Source organism: Blennius ocellaris, assembly GCF_963422515.1.
Source record: "Blennius ocellaris genome assembly, chromosome: 22".
NCBI classification, from domain to species: Eukaryota; Metazoa; Chordata; class Actinopteri; order Blenniiformes; family Blenniidae; genus Blennius; species Blennius ocellaris.
In genome coordinates, this window is record NC_137671.1 from 1,490,880 (window position 1) to 1,512,804 (window position 21,925).

General features: G+C 50.4%; 1 protein-coding gene across 6 annotated transcripts; it reads left to right on the plus strand.

The window, feature by feature from the left end:
- On the plus strand, window positions 1-21,679 carry ppp6r2a (protein phosphatase 6, regulatory subunit 2a). 6 transcript variants are annotated; one of them, XM_080518683.1, is made up of 24 exons: window positions 1-268; window positions 2,423-2,615; window positions 3,187-3,441; window positions 4,464-4,650; window positions 4,727-4,864; window positions 4,962-5,027; window positions 5,109-5,221; window positions 5,521-5,634; window positions 8,338-8,467; window positions 9,078-9,230; window positions 10,370-10,582; window positions 10,661-10,725; window positions 12,057-12,172; window positions 12,243-12,361; window positions 13,027-13,107; window positions 14,085-14,182; window positions 14,338-14,395; window positions 14,505-14,632; window positions 16,117-16,241; window positions 16,319-16,463; window positions 16,579-16,646; window positions 18,276-18,468; window positions 18,710-18,781; window positions 20,493-21,679. In XM_080518683.1, the coding sequence occupies exons 3-24, from the start codon at window positions 3,215-3,217 to the stop codon at window positions 20,542-20,544; spliced, it is 2,661 nt and encodes an 886-aa protein (XP_080374809.1). In that variant the 5' UTR covers window positions 1-268; window positions 2,423-2,615; window positions 3,187-3,214; the 3' UTR covers window positions 20,545-21,679. The 6 variants fall into 6 exon arrangements, with proteins under 6 accessions (XP_080374809.1, XP_080374808.1, XP_080374810.1 ...); XM_080518682.1 differs by having other exon boundaries at window positions 1-193; XM_080518684.1 differs by having other exon boundaries at window positions 1-193; window positions 18,279-18,468.
- The last annotated feature ends 246 nt before the right edge of the window (window positions 21,680-21,925 follow it).

Consider the following 21,925-nt stretch of genomic DNA (forward strand, 5'->3'; position numbering starts at 1 on the left):
TTCATGTGTCAGTGTTCGGAGCCACAGTGGGACTAGCCGAGTGGAGCTAGGCTAACAGTAGCCTGACCCCCTTCTTCAAAACAAATCACTATCCAGGCTACGGCTAACTGCTTTAGCTCCTGCTTTAGCGGCGGGGCTGAGAACTCGCCAGCCAGCGGTCGTGCGGGGGACAGAGAAGACCCGCGAGTCGAAGGTGAGTCGGACATGACGGCTCGCGTTGAGTTTAAGGTGAACTCCGGCAAAGTTGAGGCTGAAGTTGGAGCGCGAGGTAAGTTAAGCTCACTCCGGGAGCTAATTAGCCTCCGTGCTAATCGTGTTGGGGGTGGGAGGGTGGAAGGAGGAACTAGCGCTCACAAGAACTGTCCGCTCACTTTTCAAGTTTGGAGCCGACAAAGCGGCACAAAGCAGCCGGTAAACAAGCTAGCCGCAGTGAAATAACGCGTTTAGCTGATAATTACTCAGCTCCAGTGAACACAGCCGAGTTGCCGAGTTGGATTTGTTGAAAATTAACCGGACTCGTTTCCTCACGTTTCAACACACGTCGTGTGGGTTTGCGCTTTTAAAATTCAAATCGTTCGGTGTTGAACGTGAGAGTCAGACTGAGGCCAAACGACAACGGAGCCTTGTTGGGGGGGGGGGGGGGGGGTGTTGATTTAAGTCCAAACTTCCTCCCGTCGAGTGTCGTTTTACGGCGTTTTGCGGGCTCGTTTCTCGGCGTGTTAAAGAAGGATGTCGTCTGGCGTTATTTGGTTTGTGGAGACGCTGCCGGAGTTTGAAGTAAACAGAAATCCGAGCTCGTAGCACCGGTCAGTTGATGTGCATTTCTTGCCAAGGCTACGGAGGCTCACTTTACGTTTCTTTAGCTTCACGCCAGCGCGTCACTCATTGTTACCAAACAAATACCCAACTTTATTACAAAATGACCACACGCCTTGTCTCCGACTTCATCCGTCACGTTCATAATAAACGCGTTTTCCATTGCAGCTGGTCAAAGTCTCAGTTGATGAGCCGTTAGACAGTTGGGAAGCCTTCAAACTGATCCATCATGGGAGCTGGAAGAACAGAAAATCAAACGTTTCAGCCACGAAGGGAGTGTTGTTATTGAACTGACGTGAAACTCCACTGTTTTCTCCCCAAAAGAGCCCCCCTTTGTGTCTGCCCAACTAATTTTACAACTTCCGTGCATCTAAGTGCAAGTAAGCAGCCCCAGGATGGGCAAACAGTGCAGCCTGTGTTTGCACGAGATTAGTTAATCATTTGGCGGCTGCATGTCACCGGGTTTTGTAGTGCAACATCAGTTTGCTGTCACTCAAAGAAGCCGGGCTCATTGCAGATGTGCCTGTTGGCCTCGTCCCCCCCCCTGCCTTCTCAACTCGCCTAATTACAGGCTGTCGTCGACTCCCAGCATCCACATGTGCGCCCTTTTGTGCGCCATTGTTCCCCTTTTCATCGGCCGTTATGTGCGCCTGCAGACTGTTTTTGTTGAGGCCGCCTCTGGTGGCTTCTATTTTGGATGTAAAGTCAAGCATTTGCTTTCCTGCCCGGCGTCCACGGGGAGCGTTCAGCGGGGTTATTATTGCACTTGTGTACTGTGTAAATGTATGCCAGATGGACCTCACTGCTCCTGCCACAGCTGTATGTGCAAGGAAAGGTCCTCCTCAGGGGGGGGGGGGGCTTTGACTTCCCCGTTCAGTTTGACTTCCACGATCAACGGGGGAGAATGTGTTGCTCAGAGAGACGTCTTCACTTCGACAAAGTCGGCACATGTAGTTGTTTAGTGTCACCGCTCGCTGGTGTTAGGTTGTCTGGATTAGCTGCTGCAGTAACCGCACCAGGAACCAAACACAACTCCTCGGCCACGACGGCATTGGGGCACGACTTAACGGCGACCTGCACCTTAATCAATGTTTGCAGCATGACTGTCTTTTCTCAAGCCCTTTGCCATGGCCGAAGTGCATATAATAGAGAAAACTACAATTAATCCCGAGTTGACACAAATTTGCAGACGTAAAGAGCGCCGACCTGTCGAGGAAGACATTTTTAGGCACAATCACTTTATAACAGCGGCCAATAAACTGTTTGTATGCATTGCAAATCGACATACTTAACAGTGTGTTTACCTATTCTGGTGCAACTCTAATTTAAAGTTCTTTATTGTCGCGGTGCCATGAGGAGCGAAGGCCGAATCATTCGCTAGTTGATGAAATATGCACGTAGCGTTCAGTTTTAACAGTTACCCATCACGTTGTCTGAGTAATATCCCTAATGCTTCATACAGATCTCTCACTCTGACCGCACCATGCTGCAAAAAGCCTCTGGGGAAGCCTTCATCGTCAGGCTGGATGTGTTTGCAAAGATGTGAAATGTTGTTTCTGCTAAAATCTTGCTGATTAATACCCCCCCCCCCCCCCCCCCTCCCCAGCTGCTGTTTTCCATGTGGCGCAGGTTATGGTGAGCCTCTCTGCGTCTCATCTCCTAAACAGGCCTGCGTTTTAAGAGGAGACCCATGCTGATAAATGCCAGGCCTCGCCACACTCTCTGTCGTCTGCACAAACACAAATGCCTGCCTGCCCGTGGGGGAGGTCTGATTGAAGATATCCACATTTCATCCACTGGTATGTCCCACTATTCTCTCTTTATTTATTTATGTTTTAATTTTTTTTAAGTGTATAGACTTTGACGACATCAGTTTGGTTTAATGATCCAACGATAGTTGTCATTGTCACTGAAGTCTTGTTGTGTACACACACACACACACACACACACACACACACAGTTCCTGTTAAGTGAGAGTTAAACGGGAGGTTTACCTTTGTGTGTGTCAACATGCAAATTTCTCCACAACACTGGCCATTTATTCCATGAACTGCTGCCTGTGTGAAATGTGCGTGGCAAGGTTTTACTCCATTTTACAAAACTGTCCCACATCGATGCAACATGGGACCAGCCTGAGTTTGTCATTGACGGCACGCTTTTCCTCACGTGTGTCATTTGAAATCATCCTGCTGTCGTAAGCGTCTTGTTTGTTGACATCAGTTTTCTCTCCCCCTGCTTCCTTCCCCACCTATGTGCCCCTTCCCTCCCTCTCTCCTCTATTGTTCGTGACCACTCTGTGCTCCCTGCCGCTCTTCCTCTTACTCCCCCCCCCTTTCTTCTGTCTCTTGTTGCTCGTGTCCCGCCATGCAGGGCTGTGTCCACCGTCCCAGCGGCCGCCATGTTTTGGAAGTTCGACCTGCACACCACGTCCCACATCGACCAGCTGCTGGACCGGGAGGACGTGACGCTGCGGGAGCTGATGGAGGAGGACGACGTCCTGCAGGAGTGCAAGGCCCAGAACCGCCGCCTGCTCCTCTTCCTCTCCCAGGACCACTGCATGCAGGAGCTGGTCTGCCTCATCACCACGGAGCCGTCTGCTGAGCTGGAGGAGAGGAGCCGCTTCAAGTACGACCTCACAAACACACGCGCGTTTGTTTTTCACATGATGTCCAATCCGGGAGGCCGCCACAAGAGGAGAGCGGTTCTCCTTCAAACCTCACTCTGCTGCACAAGTGGTGATGTCGTCATCTGTGACAACATTAGTAGTAGAACAGCGCACCACGAGACGGCCAAAGGTCAAGTCACACATCAGCAGACGCTCCCCTTCGTTGCCGCGTCTCTCCAGTTCAGCCCGGCCGTGGCCGTGGCCGTGGTCGTGGTCGTGGTCGTGGTCGTGGTCGCGGGAGTGTGGAGACGTTTGGACCGAGCCGTGTTGAGTTGTACAAGATTCCCTCGGATCCGTACCGCGTCTTGAATTTAATTATTTAAATTCAAGGTTGGGAAAATGACGTTTTGGGATCGCAACATTGACACACGGTGTGCAGACTCACTCCTGCATCTGATTGGCTTAAATCCTCACTCACATTTATATTGTGCAAGAAAATGATGGGGGGGGGGGGGGGGGGGTGTCAGTTCAGAGGTGTGTTTTGACTCCAGGACATAAAAGTATGGTGAATGGCTGACTGTTGCAGAGAACAGTTATGAGGTCAATATGGGAGAAAAGGTGAATGTACCTGAGTGGTGGAGCGAGGGATGACACTTTTCGTGGAAGCTGTTCTCAGCGGAGAAAAGACAATTGACTCGCGTGGAACACATTTCCTAAGAGTGGCAGACGTCACACAACACTGACACCCGGGCTGAAATATCACGCCGCCATGAAAGCTGGCGACGTCGTTGCCATCAAACCAGCCTGGAGGCCATGCTGTCAGCGGGAGTTTTTAAAAAAACACCCCTAATAGGAGAACTTCTTTGGATGTTTCACTTTATTTAACGCCAGAAAGTTTAATTAAAGTTGGCTTTATGTTGAGATGGCAGTAGTGGAAATGTCTACATTTTCATCAAGTGTACTCGTCACCACGACAAAGAAAATGTTTCGATTTAAAGCCTTCTGACCGTTATTCTGTCTTTTTCCATTGTTTTTCAATTAGGTTTCCCAATATTGCTTGTGAGCTGCTGACTTCAGACGTGTCCATAATAAATGATAAGCTCGGTGCGGACGACTCGCTCCTGGAGAAGCTGTACCACTTCCTGGAGCAGGACCCGCCTCTCAACCCCCTGCTGGCCAGCTTCTTCAGCAAAACCATCGGCAATCTGATTGCCAGGAAAACCGAGCAGGTCAGCGATCCTCCCAACAAGCGGGCGGCCGGCTTTCCACGGGCCAGAGCGTTGACCCGGTCTGGTGCTTTCACAGGTGATCACCTTTCTAAAGAAAAAAGAAGGTTTCATAGGTCTGGTGCTCAAACACATTGACGCCTCTGCCATGATGGACCTGCTGCTTCGCCTCATCAGCTGCGTGGAGCCGGCCCCCTTGAGACAGGAGGTCCTCCATGTAAGCAAGCTGGACACCCGTTGGAATGGGGGGGGGGGGCGCTGCTCGTCTAAAAGGCGTCCTGGACTCTAATGTTTGAATTTCTTTTGACTTCCAGTGGCTGAATGAGGAGAGATTGGTACAAAGACTCACAGAACTCATCCATACTGGCAAAGATGAGGAGGTGAGCGGCGAGCGGCCATCAGTTCGTGCTCCATCAGCCGTCTCGCCACTGCCGTCGACTCACCAACACTTTGCCTTCCAGAGACAATCAAACGCGTCCCAGACGCTTTGCGACATCATCCGCCTTAGTCGAGACCAGGCCAATCAGATGCAGGAGAACATGGAGCCCGACCCGCTGTTGGCTGTGCTGGAGTCGTAAGTTTGCTTTTTGTTTTTTGTTTTTTTGGTTCACGTCCGGGGAAGAGTGCCCCGATGTTTGCCCCGTCGTGTCCGCACAGGCAGAGCTTGGAAACACACGGCGCTGAAGTGGGTTCTTCAAAATACACTGCAGGTTGCAGCGTGTACACGGACGTCTGTCGCAAAGCCTGTTTGACGAAGCCTTTCATTCTTTTTTTTTTTTTTAATTTGCTGGACTTTTTATGGCCTGTAATAAAAAAAAAAAAAAAAAAAGACTCGTTTCCATAGTTTGTTGATCTGAAGTTGGTGTCTTTCAGGCAGGAGAGCGTCGCGGGGCTTCTGAAGAACATGTTCGACGGGGAGAAGAGCGAGGCCTCCATCGTTAACGGAACTCAAGTGCTACTTACCTTACTGGAGACCAGGAGGTCTGGGTGAGTTTCTATTGTCTGATTCCACCTCAATCTGGCTCTCTGGGTGTGTTGTTTGCTTTTGGGGCCGTGTCAGGTGTGTAAATGCGTCTTGTATTAGCCCTTTGTGTATGAGAGGGATATTTTCTGTCGCTTGCAAACAAACGATGTGAAACCTTTGGATAATAGCTCATAAACTCTGATCGAGGTTTAAATCACATGTTATAAACTAAATGGTGATGCTATATTAGGCTTTTGTTGCTCAGTTCTATTAAAACCTACAGTGTTGATGAGAAATCCTTTGACATGTTCACTTATTTAATCCCCATTATCAGCAGTGACTTTGACCAGATGATTGCAGTAGTTGCTGATGAGATTTCCACCAAACTCACTGACTTGGTTCAGCTCATTCAGATCCTTATAATATCCTCAGCGTCTACGTTACAGTCACATGCAGACTCTTGGCTGGGCCGTTCCACACGGAAGAATTTCTGTCTTTGCAGCCAGCAAGTACGGCCGTGTATAGTGAGTGTTGTTGTGCCGCAACATCGAACTTTCAGGACAGGAGAAGCAGCCCAAACCATGATGCTTCCTCCACCGTACTTCCCCGTTGAGATGACGTTCACATGCTAGCTTGCGCTGCCAGTGTCACACCGTGCGCCAATTCAGTCTCCGGCCCCATTTACAGGACGTTTAAACTGAAGAGGCATCGTTTTGGGGTTTTTTCCGTATTCGTTTAACAAAAGCGTCACCAAGTTGGATTGTTATTCTGGCGATCCTCAACTCTAAACCCAGCGAGTCCCAGGAGAGAATCTGGCCTGGGAGTCATGGCGTGACGGAGGCAAACGTGGTTATCATGAGGGAGGACCCGGTCGGATCAATGGACATTTGAGCTGGGCCGCTGTTAGGAAATATTCATGGATTTATTGATGGCTGATCACCTCACCGATCTGTTTTGACGTCAGCTGCCATCCATTGAGCCTCTTTGCAACCTTGCAAGGCGAATAGCAGCCAGGCTGTCAGCAGCATCAACATGTCAGCAGGCAAGAAGTATTTTAAGATAGACGACACAAACGGTTAAAGCCGTAATCAAATGATTTGTATCCTTTAAGTGAGTTTTACAATAATTCCAGTTAAGCAAATATCTTCCGATGAAGCGTTTAACTTTAGGCAACTTAGTTTCTGCCACAATACACTCAAAGTCTATTTGCAAACATAGCAAAAGCAATGCAAGTATCGGATCCAGAAAGTATCAGTATCGGCTGACAAACTCAGATCTGAGAAATCGGATGGACATCCTGGGGCCAAAAAGTGTGATGGAGACATCTCCAGTCGTTTTAAAAAGTTCCACCTCGGGGCCCGTTTTCAAAAAGTAATATTTTCAGTCCCTCCCAGCGCTATTGTCGTGTCAAACTACACCCAGAAGTTGTGTAAAGCGGCGTGGCAGCGATGCACGCCCCCACCGGGTTCTCCCACAGAGGCAGAAGTTCCCAAAACCATTATTTTATTAAATCAAAGGAAAGTCAAAAACTGAGACTGCTGCCTGTGTCGGGCTCTGTGAATCAACTGCATCAACTCCGATGGAAACTTACATTGATGGTGTTCACTTGTGGAGGATCTATAGTTGTTGAGATTGCTTGGTAACTTCTTCCGGTTCCATGCAGCTCAACAGTTCCTGACGAGGCTTTCAGAGCCGTGGTTCTTGTGAGTCCTGGTTGTCTGCAGCAGATTCTTCCTGGCAACTGAGATAGATAGATAGATAGATAGATAGATAGATAGATAGATAATGACTTTATTCATCCCCGAAGGGAAATTGTTTTGTTGCAGCAATCTGGTACATACGAATATTATAAAATACTGTAGAATAGAAATAAAAGTAAAAATATAAAAATATCTGGGTATAAGACATAAAGTAAAACACAGAACGGAACATGGGCACTTAGAAATAAGCAGGAGATAAAAGTAAGATAAATAAATAGTAAGGTGCAGTGGCAGAGCCATTAGAAGTAGGCATTATATAATAATAATAATAACAATAATACAGATAATAACAATGTGTAATAGTGTATAATACTCGTGTATAGCACTACTAATAATGGTAGCAATAATAATAATAATAACTTGATAGTACAGTTCAAAAGTTCCGTGTTTCTATGGGTCAGAGTGGTTCTACACTTGCACATGGCCAACTGGCCGACAAAACGCTTTACAGAAATGCTCCCACGGTTGCATTTATTCCATCAGTACTGTAAAATTGAGTTCATCCAAACATGAAAATCCTAAAACGCGTCCATTTTGATCCAGTAAGCCTCATTTTCTCTGTATGTTAAAGTAGCAGTAACGAGTTCTTAGACGGTGGTGAATAAAGCTTGGCCGTGTTGGTGAAAGGTGAAGAGCATGGGGGTATTTTAAGTGATAAAGCGTTTTCTGTGGCTCAGTCGTGTTTCATTGGTTAAATTCCAGGTTTGCCAACGCCTGATGCCATTAGTTTTTTGTTGTTGTTGTTGTTTTTTTTCCCCCCCTTTGTCAATGGTTGAGAGGTTTCTGTGCTTTTTCCACCAGAACTCGACATGGCCAACCACTTTGGCTTTGTCTATACTCGTGACTTGGATGTAGATCAGAGGACACTTGATGACCATTCGCTGTCAGAAAACCACTAAATTCATGTCGTCGTTCTGGACACTGTGTGTCGACAGTCTAACGGCGGTTCCTGCTTCTGTGTTCCAGGTTGGAGGTTGGGCTGATGGATCTGTATTCTCAGGGTTATGAAAGGTCTTACACTGTCAACAGCAGTATTTTAAATGCCATTGAGCCCCATTTAAAGGACTTCCAGCAGCTTCTTCTGGATCCCCCCAAGGTATTGCCCACAATGTCACAGAGCCAAGTCTCTATCACACACACAGGTTCCCTTTTTTAAACTCCCTGTTTGAGACGCAGCGGTTGTTTTTTTTAGTCCTCCTTATTGTTGTCTGAAAGCCACAGCAGCGCAACGTGAGCTTGTTTTTGTCTGAGCCATCACCACATGTACTACACATTTTGAAATCGTTTCTGTAAAACAACTTTTACAAACGAAAACAAAAACTGGCACGGGTTAGTTTTTTGTTTTGTTTTTTGTTTTGGATTTGATTGATCTTTCTTTTTAAAAATGTTTTTGTTGTATTATTTAAGGTAGTGTAGATAAACAATACAAAACAGTAAACAATTCCAAAGATGTGTGAAAATGAACAATACATTCTATCTACAAAGTAATACAAACAAGTGCTACGTCAAATACTCTTTACAGAATGTGTGTGTGTGTACATATGAAATACTAAGTGTGACCTGGTTATGGGTTAGTTTTTGTTTTAATAATGTTATGGTATCGCTGCAGAATCCGTAGAATATTTAGTTTGTTTTTTCATCAAGTGAAAACGTAACCGTCACCGTGTTCTGCACAACTTTACACGCTTCTCTGATTCCCGCCGCAGAAAAGTGCAATATTGACGACCGTTGGCGTTCTAGAGCAGCCACTCGGGAACGCCCGCCTTCACGTGGCCCGGCTGGTGGCGTCCCTGCTGCAGACCAACGCACCCAGTATCTGCCAGGAGCTCTGCAATCTAACCACCATGGACCTACTACTGGTAGGTCCACACCCAACTCCTCACCCTCCCACTGCTTTGGTTTTTGTTTTCCCCAAGGGCCGTGGAATTTATTGGCCACCTTTTAGTAAACCTGCAACACAAATGTCAAAATGCATGTTTCAAAAGGCTTGAAACATGCAAATAGAACTCCAGCAGGGAGCAAGTGAATCATCATTAGTCTTCCTTGGCGTAGCCTGGCGGTCCCTGTAGCGTTTGAGCACACTTTAGTGCGGACAACAGTGAGGCTGAGGTGTAGAAGTTACTTCCAGACAATGTCGTTGGAAAGAGGCAGGATAACAGAAGCGCTATCAGCAGTTTCAAACACACTGACTTCCAGCTCCTGCCACTTCCTGTCCAGCGTGACAACTTTGTATAGACAGAACCAGGAAAATGCCCTTCCCTACATGTTTAAATGATGGTTGGAACACAACATGACAGACTTGAAATCAGCCGCACGCGCAAAGCAGAAAGATGAAGAAAAAGGGGAAGTGGTGGAGTTTGTCTGTTGATTTAGTTTGTTGTGAAGTCGCCATCCGAAAAACATCGGGACTCAGTGGATTTACGGGTTTTTGAGCTCTTGTCCAGTATCGTCGTCTCTCTCAAAGTACCTGATCGACTCAATCAACTCGTGCTGCTTCACGTGTCGCATGTGAAGAAACACATTTTTATTTCATGTGCTGTTGCTGTGATTCACACCGTCACTCTCCGAGAGCAAGTTAAGAATTGAAAAACGCACACATGCGACGTCGGGATCGGAGTCCAATCTGACCGTGAGCCTACAGAGGAAAAGACGACGAGTTAAGATGTTTGGAACAATATTCCAGCTTCGGCTCTCATAGGGGTTAACGGTGTGAGAGGAGAGGCTTCAGCCTCGGCCCCTGTACGTACTCTTACCTTCAAGGTGTGGCGTCACATCGGCCCGGTCATGAGACGGGGGCAGCGCTGATTAGCTTATCACAGCCACTGAGCAAAGTGCAGTAAACCTCGTCTGCACAAAGCTGCTGTGGTGTCATTTGAAGGGTTGTTTCCGCCACAGATGAAGGAGGAATGGAAGAAGAAAAAACCCAAAAAGCTGATAATTGAAGCACTGAATGTCTCCAATCTGCTCACACTCTCCCCCCCGTCCTCCGTCTGCACAGGATCTGTTCTTCAAATACACCTGGAATAACTTTTTGCACTTCCAAGTGGAGCTGTGCGTGGCGGCCATTTTGAACCATCCCTCCACGGAAGAGCGGCCCGCCACGGGCCTCCAGAACCACGAGGAGAACCCAGCAGAGTCCAACCCGGAGGCACTGGGCGGCGGGGGGGAGGAGCCGGGCCAGACCTCCATCCACAACGCCCTGGTGGCACACGTAAGTGCAGCGTGCCAGAGAGGCTTGTCGCTGCGTGATCTCCCCACAGTCACTCCGTGTCTTGTTGGAATCTCGCAGCTCTTCCAGAAGTGTCGACTGGTTCAGAGAATCCTCGACGCCTGGGAGGAGAACGACAAAATCCAGTAAGTCTGCTTCCTTTGCGTCAGTTCACTGACTCGCCATCGTTTTATCGACGGTCTTTGCATCGTCATCTGGGCGGTCGACCTGTGTTGTCACTTGTCAAACTTATTCTATTTTTAGCCCTCAGCCTACCCCTTAGCCCTCCGCCTCCAAAACGAGGGCAAAGGGGTACAAGTTTCAGCCCTTAGATTTGGGACCCCCCCCTCTCCCTCTGCTCGGCCCCGCCCCACTCGCTCCGTCTCACAGTTATGACATCATAACATGGCGCCGTTACATCAGCAGAGCTGAGCCACGGATGTCTGTTGACGTTCCAGCGGGAGCGTCGTCCTGCCGTCCCAAGTTCAACGTGTTGCAGCAGCTTGGCTTCGTCAAGAAATAGACGGAGACGTGGATTACTTCAGTTTCTGTATTTGGACTTCAGGAATATTTCCTCATTCGCCATGCGAAAGCGGAGGAGCTTCCTTGTTTGTCCCTGTTTTCAAAACACCCATATTAGAAAACGTTGGAACTCTACAGTGTAATAATAAAATGTTATAAACACCGTCTCTACCAAACAAATACACACGGAAGCTCCATACGGCAGACAGCAGCACTAACTTTAGAAGTGTATATATGTGAAATGCGAGTTCTTCAGCGCCGTGTCCTCCTACCCCTCTGTTTAAAGTGTGCATCTGGAAACGCTCCGTTTAGAGGGTGAACAGCCCTTCCTCTCTGCACAGTAGTGGAATGGGACGCCCCTCAGACTCTCGTGAACGCGCATTTCAAAGGGGTAGGGGTAAGATGAAGGGCTCTGGGGGAGAATTGAGACGCAGCCTTAGGCCCTGTTTACATGACGCCTTTCGTTGCGTTTTGAGAACAGTTCCCAAGGCCGAAAATTCTGAGAACACTCGTCCTCCGTCGTGTAAGAGGGAGAATGCACAACTTTGTGGAAATGTGGAGGCTCCGTCTCTTATTTTGACGCCACAGACGCTGCTGCACGGTAAACGGTTCTTCTGCACATGTGCAAGTAGCAAGACGGTGGTCATGAGGCAGGTCAAGTCTTTCTGCAGCATGTGGAGCAGAGCCACTTCCTGTTTTAGACGACCGGCCGGCCCTCTGACTTTGGTGGAAGAATTTTGATCCCCTCTTTGTTGGGCAGGCCTGTTGTGTATGCTGGCCGGGGTTCAGGCCTCCAGGACCCCCCCCCCCCCAAAGACTTCCTGTTGGGTTTACAGTAGCGCCGTGGAGCCACATGGGCAATGACCATAAAATACAAAAGATGTAATAATGATGCTGATCTTTCCCATCAGCTCTGCTCGGACGCGTAAAGTGTGTGTGTGCTTGTTCACCCCAGGACTGACGGGGGCACCAGGAGAGGAAACATGGGTCATTTGACCAAAATCGCCAACATGGTGGTGCAGAACCTGGAGAAAGGACCGGTACAGACCCAGATCGCCGACCTCATCAAAGGTAAGGACACGGCCCCCGCACCCCGGTACGTCCCCGAGTTTGAGTTGTGGCTGGTAAAGCCTTTTAAAAGTTGAAGTCCCAGGCGGGGCGTCGCCTGTTGCAGAGCTGCCAGAAGACTGCAGGGGGCGCTGGGAGAGCTTCGTGGACGAGACGCTGCGGGAGACGAACCGGAGGAACACCGTGGAGCTCGTAAGACACTCGCTCCGACCACAGTTCCCTGAAAACTCCGCCCGTCCTCTAACCAGCTGGTTCCCCCTCTTCTCTCCGGCCTCCAACCCGACGCGCCGTGCAGGGCGGGGGCGTGGCCAAATCCCACGCGTCTCTTCACGAGTCACACGAAATAAAACTTACAAGCAACTAAAGTCAGATGTGTCGGTTAATTATTAGAACTGCTTCGTGTTAACCGTTACCCAAACTCTATGGATATATATCTATCCTATATCCTTCCTATATATATATATATATATATATATATCTACATCCTCTCCTCCTAAAGTAGTTTACAGTGTGGTTTGTCTCTCCACCTTCCAAAGACTGATGAATTTATCACAAATAACCTGCTGTATAATTGTGAAAACTAAAAGGAGTGAGCCTTGAAGTGACTATGCTTCCTGGAATCTGGTAGGGAAAAATAAATAAATAAATATATATATATACTCGACACTTGTTAACCTTTTTACCACTTTATCTTTCGTTGAGCATTGAAAGCGTCCAGTATTCCAGTGAGCACGGCAGCAGCCTCACCACTCGCTTTTATTATTATTATTATTATTATTATTATTTGGAGCAGCGTAAGAGAGTAGCTAACGGGACGCGCACACGTTTGTTGACCAGATGTCCTGTGACCCCCGCAGGTCAGCACCCACAACATGCACTCGTCCAGCGAGGACGACGACATGGAGAGCCCCTTCCCCAACGACCTGTCTCTGCAGCAGGTGAGGCTCTCCTGAGGCCACTGGAGTCTGTCGCTTGGTGTCAGGACGCGGTTCTAGTCCTCGTCCAGGCCGCCGTCCCGCCGCCTGCTGGGGGAATTGAGCCGCTCGCTGCTTCACGTTTGTGAGAACGGCTCCCAAGGTGGAGCTTTTTGAAAACGCCGTCTCCATGGAAACGGGTTAAAAGTCGTCCCCCAACATTCTTGAAAAGCTGCTACCGCTACCGCTACTGCTACCGCTACCGCTACTGCTACTGCTACTGCTACCGCTACCGCTACTGTTACTGTTACCGTGACTGCTACTGCTACTGTTACTGCTACTGCTACTGTTACCGCTACCGTTGCTGTTACTGCTACCGCTACCGCTACTGCTACCGCTACCACTACTGCTACCGTTACCGCTACTGCTACTGCTACCGCTACCATTACCGCTACCGCTACTGCTACTGCTACTGCTACTGCTACTGCTACTGTTACCGCTACTGCTACTGTTACCGCTCCCGCTACCGCTACTGCTACTGTTACCGCTCCTGCTACTGCTACCGCTACTGCTACTGCTACTGTTGCCGCTACTGCTACTGTGCACACATGAACGTCACCTACTGGCATTGTTAATGTTTACAAATATGTTTGTAGTTCATGTGTGGTTTCATGACGAGAACAAACGGCACCTGCTAGTGGTCCAACATGGAAATGATGTAATTTCTAGCTTTTCTCCCATTTCTGTATGAATAGACCTCGTTTTCAAAAACTAAACTAAACCGTGGGGGGGGGGGGGGGGGGGGGTTTCTGATCTCCTGCCTTCCTGCATCATCCAGTGTGTCAAAATGTCGGCGTCCCACACACGTTTTAAAAAGGCGTGGTGGAGGACACAGTCTCTGCTCGCTCTCACCTGATCTCCAGACCGCCTGAACCCTCCGTCATAATAATCACCCACCACAACATGAACTAACGAGCCCCCCCCCCCCCTCCCCCCCCCAGGCGTTCTCCGACTACCAGATCCAGCAGATGACCGCCAACTTTGTGGATCAGTTTGGGTTCAACGACGAGGAGTTCAGTGAGCACGACGAGAACATCAAGTGAGCGTTCCAACAGTCTAGTTTGGACTTTTCCATAACGCGGGTTCAGAACTCGCGTTTTGTAAAAACACCCGCTTAAAGTTGTGTCGCAGTTATTAGACGTGTCCTTTCTATTGCTGCACGTTGTCTGACCAGCGTGTCTCCTCTCTTCTCAGCGCCACATTTGACAGAATTGCCGAAATAAACTTCAATCTAGATGCTGATGATAATAGTGTAAGTGTCTGGAGAGCTGCTCCTCCGTCCAATTCCGTCCTCATGTACAGTTTTGAATCGGAACAAATAGTAAATGATGCGTCATTGATGGACGTGTCTCCGTCCACAGGCCAACGCGGCTGCTTTCGAAGCCTGCTGTAAAGAGAGGATACGCCAGTTTGACGACGCTGAAGAGGAGGAGGACATCTGGGAGGAGAAGGAGATCAACTATGCAACACAAGCGAAGTCCAGAACGAGGTAATCCTGTTGCCGTCATAAGGACGTCCAGCTCGTCTCTGGCAGAGACGGATGAAAGTTGAAAAAGTGTGATCGGGTGGCGAGAAGGAGTGCCTGGAGAGCCCCGCCCTCTCCTCCAAGTCACTTCCTGTTTCACTTGTCCTGTCAGTTTTCCCACATTTCACTCGCGTGTCATTTGAACAACATTGTGTTCAAAGTGTTTTTTTCCCCCCCAAACAACAACTTGGTCCTGAATAATTCCCCCCATTTCTCTCCCCTCTTTTCTTTCTTTATTGCGTTTAATTTCTGTAAAAAGTGGCGTAACCAGGTGGGCAGACGACGGACGTTCTTTACCTCTTTTTTCCCCACATTACTGTTAGAAATCCACTACAAGGTGAATTTTGCATAACATGGGACCTTTAAAATGTCAAACCACACTGGTAAGTCCCACCGGTGGCCACTAGATGTCACTGTGACTGATGAAAGCTGCTGCAGCGCCACAGAAAAGCCTGGAGGGATTCCTGACGACAACCCTCCCTCCGTCTCCCTCTGTCTCCCTCTGTCCTCCCTCTGTCTCCCTCTGTCCTCCTCCGTCTCCCTCTGTCTCCCTCTGTCTCCCTCTGTCTCCCTCCGTCTCCCTCCGTCTCCCTCCGTCTCCCTCCGTCTCCCTCCGTCTCCCTCCGTCTCCCTCCGTCTCCCTCTGTCCTCCCTCTGTCCTCCCTCTGTCTCCCTCTGTCCTCCTCCGTCTCCCTCTGTCTCCCTCCGTCTCCCTCTGTCTCCCTCCGTCTCCCTCCGTCCTCCTCTGTCTCCCTCTGTCCTCCTCCGTCTCCCTCCGTCTCCCTCCGTCTCCCTCTGTCTCCCTCCGTCTCCCTCTGTCTCCCTCCGTCTCCCTCTGTCCTCCTCTGTCTCCCTCTGTCCTCCTCTGTCTCCCTCTGTCTCCCTCTGTCCTCCACTGTCTCCCTCTGTCCTCCTCTGTCTCCCTCTGTCTCCCTCTGTCCTCCACTGTCTCCCTCTGTCCTCCTCTGTCTCCCTCTGTCTCCCTCTGTCTCCCTCTGTCCTCCTCTGTCTCCCTCTGTCCTCCTCTGTCTCCCTCTGTCCTCCTCTGTCTCCCTCTGTCCTCCTCTTTCCTCCTGTCTCCCTCTGTCCTCCTCTGTCTCCCTCTGTCTCCCTCTGTCCTCCTCTGTCCTCCTCTGTCTCCCTCTGTCCTCCCTCTGTCCTCCCTCTGTCTCCCTCTGTCTCCCTCTGTCCTCCCTCTGTCCTCCCTCTGTCTCCCTCTGTCCTCCCTCTGTCCTCCCTCTGTCCTCCCTCTGTCTCCCTCCGTCTCCCTCCGTCTCCCTCCGTCTCCCTCCGTCTCCCTCTGTCCTCCTCTGTCTCCCTCTGTCTCCCTCTGTCCTCCTCTGTCTCCCTCTGTCCTCCTCTGTCTCCCTCTGTCTCCCTCTGTCCTCCTCTGTCTCCCTCTGTCCTCCTCTGTCTCCCTCTGTCCTCCTCTGTCCTCTGTCTCCCAGGTTCGGAGTGTCTCAGTCGTCAGAGGGCAGCTCCAGAAGCAGCATGGAGAACGGAGGACGGGAGCGGGACCGCAGCTCGGAGTCCGACGAGGACGAGGACTCCGGCCAGAACACGCCAGAGACAGGTAGGACGGCTCCCGGGCGGCGCCTCCGGCCAGCCGGGGGACACGAGCTCACCGCCGTCGGCCCTTGTGGTTCCCAGGTCCCGGCTGGACGGCCAACTTCAGGGACTCTGGCGGGACGGCGCCGTCTCCGGCCCCGGCGGGCTGGGACAGCTCGGCGGGGGGCGGGGCCGACACACAGGGGACCGGCTGGGCCAACTTCACAGAGTTCCAGCCCTTCTCCGGGTGAGGAGACCAACCGCATCCTGTTGTTGTGTTTCTGCCGTTTCCACGGAAACGTGTTGCAAAACATTCAGTCTTCACGGTCGTGTAAACGGGACTGTCCCCCTCTGGCCTGCAGGACGGAGACCAGCCCCCGCTGCAGCTCTCCTGTGGACAAACCAGCCAAACCAAACCAGGACGGCAGCGGTGAGCCTCGTCCCGCTCTCTCCTCGTCCCGCTCTCTCCTGGTCCCGCTCTCTCCTGGTCCCGCTCTCTCCTGGTCCCGCTCTCTCCTGGTCCCGCTCTCTCCTGGTCCCGCTCTCTCCTGGTCCCGCTCTCTCCTCGTCCCGCTCTCTCCTGGTCCCGCTCTCTCCTGGTCCCGCTCTCTCCTGGTCCCGCTCTCTCCTGGTCCCGCTCTCTCCTCGTCCCGCTCTCTCCTGGTCCCGCTCTCTCCTGGTCCCGCTCTCTCCTCGTCCCGCTCTCTCCTGGTCCCGCTCTCTCCTCATCCCGCTCTCTCCTCGTCCCGCTCTCTCCTGGTCCCGCTCTCTCCTGGTCCCGCTCTCTCCTGGTCCCGCTCTCTCCTGGTCCCGCTCTCTCCTGGTCCCGCTCTCTCCTGGTCCCGCTCTCTCCTCGTCCCGCTCTCTCCTGGTCCCGCTCTCTCCTCGTCCCGCTCTCTCCTGGTCCCGCTCTCTCCTCGTCCCGCTCTCTCCTGGTCCCGCTCTCTCCTGGTCCCGCTCTCTCCTGGTCCCGCTCTCTCCTGGTCCCGCTCTCTCCTCGTCCCGCTCTCTCCTGGTCCCGCTCTCTCCTCGTCCCGCTCTCTCCTGGTCCCGCTCTCTCCTGGTCCCGCTCTCTCCTGGTCCTCCTCTCTCCTGGTCCCGCTCTCTCCTGGTCCTCCTCTCTCCTGGTCCCGCTCTCTCCTGGTCCCCCTCTCTCCTCGTCCCGCTCTCTCCTCGTCCCGCTCTCTCCTCGTCCCGCTCTCTCCTCGTCCCGCTCTCTCCTGGTCCCGCTCTCTCCTGGTCCCGCTCTCTCCTGGTCCCGCTCTCTCCTCGTCCCGCTCTCTCCTCGTCCCGCTCTCTCCTGGTCCCGCTCTCTCCTCGTCCCCCTCTCTCCTGGTCCCGCTCTCTCCTGGTCCCCCTCTCTCCTGGTCCCGCTCTCTCCTGGTCCCGCTCTCTCCTCGTCCCGCTCTCTCCTCGTCCCCCTCTCTCCTCGTCCCCCTCTCTCCTGGTCCCCCTCTCTCCTCGTCCCGCTCTCTCCTGGTCCCGCTCTCTCCTGGTCCCGCTCTCTCCTCGTCCCGCTCTCTCCTCGTCCCGCTCTCTCCTGGTCCCGCTCTCTCCTCGTCCCGCTCTCTCCTCGCCCCGCTCTCTCCTGGTCCCGCTCTCTCCTGGTCCCGCTCTCTCCTGGTCCCGCTCTCTCCTCGTCCCGCTCTCTCCTGGTCCCGCTCTCTCCTGGTCCCGCTCTCTCCTCGTCCCGCTCTCTCCTCGTCCCGCTCTCTCCTCGTCCCGCTCTCTCCTGGTCCCGCTCTCTCCTGGTCCAGCTCTCTCCTGGTCCTCCTCTCTCCTGGTCCCGCTCTCTCCTGGTCCCGCTCTCTCCTGGTCCCGCTCTCTCCTCGTCCCGCTCTCTCCTGGTCCCGCTCTCTCCTGGTCCCGCTCTCTCCTCGTCCCGCTCTCTCCTGGTCCCGCTCTCTCCTGGTCCTGCTCTCTCCTCGCCCCGCTCTCTCCTGGTCCTCCTCTCTCCTGGTCCTGCTCTCTCCTCGTCCCCCTCTCTCCTGGTCCTCCTCTCTCCTGGTCCTGCTCTCTCCTCCAGCTTCAGCGCTGCTCTTCTCTCCTGTCTTGCCAGCAGACGCCGGCGCCCCCTGTGGGCCCCCCCCGGCCGCGGGAGACGGGACAAAGGCGTCGGACGGCGGTTCCTTGGACGGCGGTTCCTTGGACGGCGGTTCCTCGGGGACGTCGGACGGGGAAGGGGACGACAAAACGAAGTCGGCGGCAGCTCCCCTCCCCCCCGCCGAAAACAAGCCGGCTGACCTCGAGAGGTATTTTGTCTTCCTGGTCAGACGCTGGGAGGCTCCGCCCCTTTCACGTGAACGTACACATGGTGGTCACGTGATCCCGCTAAACCAGGAAACAGATCCTGGTTTGTTGGTGGCCGCTGGTCTGGGATCAGACCTGCAGTTTGTCCAGTGGTGGCGCCACCTGCTGGTGTGTTGGTGTCACTGCAGCTTCGCTCTGTTGACGCTCACCTCTGTGTTGTTGTTGTTGTTGTTGTTGTTGCAGTGAGGAGAGTCCGGTGTCCCTGGAGAAACTCTCTCTGTCAGATCCTCCGGCCAACACGCCGCCGGACAGGAAGTAAGAAAACAGTTCAACATGGTTCCAAGTGTTCTAGATCCAGTTTTCCTCCTGGAACGTTTAGATCCAGATCCTGAAGCACCGATCCACTTGACTGTGTGAACGTCAACAGTTCCTGCAGCGACTCCCAGGAACTCTGTGGGGACGTGATCAGCTGTTCTGGACCGAGCCGTCAGTCAGTCAGTCTCTCTGTCTGTCAGTCAGTCAGTCTCTCTGTCAGTCAGTCAGTCAGTCAGTCAGTCAGTCAGTCAGTCAGTCAGTCAGTCAGTCTCTCAGTCAGTCAGTCAGTCAGTCAGTCTCTCAGTCAGTCAGTCAGTCAGTCAGTCTCTCTGTCAGTCAGTCAGTCAGTCAGTCAGTCTCTCAGTCAGTCAGTCAGTCAGTCAGTCAGTCAGTCAGTCTCTCAGTCAGTCAGTCAGTCAGTCAGTCAGTCAGTCAGTCAGTCTCTCAGTCAGTCAGTCAGTCAGTCAGTCAGTCAGTCAGTCTCTCAGTCAGTCAGTCTCTCTGTCAGTCAGTCTCTGTCAGTTCTTTTCTTTTTTTCTTTTTTTCTCTTTTCTTTTCTTCTTTTTTTTTTTTTCTTTTCTCTTCTTTTCTTCTTTTCTCTTTTTTTCTTTTTTTCTTTTCTCTTTTCTTTTCTTCTTTTTTTCTTTTCTTTTCTCTTCTTTTCTTTTCTCTTTTCTTCTTTTCTTTTTTTCTTTTCTTTTTTTTTTCTTTTCTCTTCTTTTTTTCTTTTCTCTTTTCTTTTTTTCTTTTCTCGTTTCTTCTTTTTTCTTTTCTTCTTTTTTCTTTTCTTTTTTTCTTTTCTCGTTTCTTCTTTTTTCTTTTCTTCTTTTTTCTTTTCTCTTTTTTCTTTTTTCTTTTTTTCTTTTCTCTTCTTTTTTTCTTTTCTCTTCTTTTTTTCTTTTCTCTTTTTTTTTCTTTTCTCTTTTCTTTTCTTTTCTTTTTCTTTTTCTTTTCTTTTCTCTTCTTTTTTTCTTTTCTCTTCTTTTTTTCTTTTCTTTTCTTTTTTCTTTTCTTTTCTTTTCTCTTCTCTTCTTTTTTTCTTTTCTCTTCTTTTTTTTTTCTTTTCTTTTTTTCTTTTCTCTTTTCTTTTTCTTTTCTCCTTTTTTTTTTTTTCTTTTTTCTTTTCTCTTTTCTTTTTTTCTTTTCTCTTTTCTTTTTTTCTTTTCTCTTTTCTTTTTTTCTTTTCTCTTTTTTTTCTTTTCTCTTTTCTTTTCTTTTCTTTTCTTTTCTTTTCTCTTTTCTTTTCTTTTCTTTTTTCTTTTCTTTTCTTTTCTTCTTTTTTTTTCTCTTTTCTTTTCTTTTCTTTTCTTTTTTCTTTTCTTCTTTTCTTTCCTTCCTTCCTTCCTTCCTTCCAGGTCCTTATAAACAACAACTATAAAACAAGATATTAAAGCCGTAGAAACGCTCCCGCCTTCATGATATCGTAGTTTAGCGGCTCCATGTTCGTACATTGAAATACTTTAGCTCCTCCTACTTCCTGTCTGCAGGTTGTAGCCGTACGGCGCTCCCCGCTACGTAGCATAACGCTAGCACCGATCTGATCCCGACACCCACATTTGAATATCTGTGCGTTACCCCACATCCCCCATGATCCTTTGCTTCCCCTGGTGACAGGAAGTGCTGCAGGAGCACTTCCTGTTGAGACGCTGCAGTCAGGAAGCTTGTGTTGCTAACATCTTGTCCCCCCCCTCTTGTCCCCCCCCCCACACAGAGAAGAACCGGAGCAGCCGCCGCAGGAGGTGTCGGTCAACGGTCCGCTGTGAGGAAGACCCCCCCCCCACCCCCCCCAACACACCCCCCGCCCCCCCAGAACCACCGCACTGCAGCTCCAGTGTTTTTACCTGACCCATCACTCTGCCACGTTATTGGCCCTGGACACTGCCAAGCAACACCAATAATGAGGCGGCGGACTGGTAGAGCGACGACGGTTGGAAGAGAGGATGAAGAAAGACGAGTGGAGGGAGGAAGAGTCTCTCCTCCCCGCGTTGCACATCGTCACGTTTTAATGTAGCAGCGACAGAATCCCAGGCTCATTGCGCCAATCCTCACCCTTTATTTTTTTATGTCTGGAGAGATCCACCTCACCCCCCCCCCCCTCCCTCCTTCCTTTCTGTTTTGGTCCCCCCCCCCCAGGTGGAGAGCACAGGCTCAATAACGATGCCTCAACAATAAACCTGATTTTGAAAACGTCTTTTCCCCTTCTCTCGTCAAGCTTTGGACAAAAAAGCACTTATGCAGCCGTTTCCTGTCCATTATAGCACAAAGTGTGTGTGGGGGGGGGGGGGGGGGGGGGGGGGAGAGGGGGGGGGTCCGTGATCAGAGCTCTCTAGTATTACTGTCTCTTGCTCATGTGCAATAATGTCAAGTAGCCATTTTATTTAAAGAAACGATGACATTCAGCCTCTTTTCTTCAGTTAGTCACTCGTCTGGTTTTTAGTTTTTCTTTTCCGGCGAAAACCAGTTTGGATCCCGACGGTTTCTCTTTTTTATTTTTTTTTATTTCTTTCGTTAGTTGTTCTTTTTAGTGCATGCATAAGCGGTTGTGTTGACCGAGCTCGTGAGCTGAGACCTTCTGATTGTATATTAATTCTTACTGCCCCCCCCCCCCCCCAAACATTATCTACCTATATACAAATATTATCTACATTTAAAAGTCATTTTACAAGCAATCATGAGATTCCTGTTGCTGTTTGTTCCTCCCTCTCTCTCTCTCTCTCTCTCTCTCTCTCTCACGGGGCGAGTGGCCTCTGGAGCGACGCTGTATGATTTTTTTTTTTTTGTTGTTTAACTTTATTTTCTTTCTGAGCTGCAGGATTGGTCGGAGTGCAGGTCTGGACTTCAGGCCTCTGGTGTTCTTACTTACTGAAATCATTTGACAGCGATCAGGTTCTACGATCATTGTTCAAAATAAAAAAAAATAAATAAAAAAGTTGAAATTAAAGTGTCTGGTTGACCACATTCATACTTTTTTTTTTTTTTTTTTTTTACTCGTTGTGGGCGGAGCTAAAGAGGGTCAGAGGCTTGTTAGGAACTTTTATCAAAACAAAGGCAATGAAAGTCAAACGTCTTCTCGGGATCACAGGAGTGAAACTGCAGTCCGTCGTTCTGCTGCCCCCTGGTGGCCGCCGAGGAGGATTACACCAG

Excerpts from the sequence above, each read along its gene's own strand:
- ppp6r2a (XM_080518683.1), top strand. The coding sequence starts at position 3,215 with ATGTTTTGGAAGTTCGACCTGCACACCACGTCCCACATCGACCAGCTG. Across the intron at positions 14,183-14,337 it reads GAGCACGACGAGAACATCAA|CGCCACATTTGACAGAATTG; the intron begins GTGAGCGTTCCA and ends CTCTCTTCTCAG. Across the intron at positions 14,633-16,116 it reads CAAGCGAAGTCCAGAACGAG|GTTCGGAGTGTCTCAGTCGT; the intron begins GTAATCCTGTTG and ends TCTGTCTCCCAG.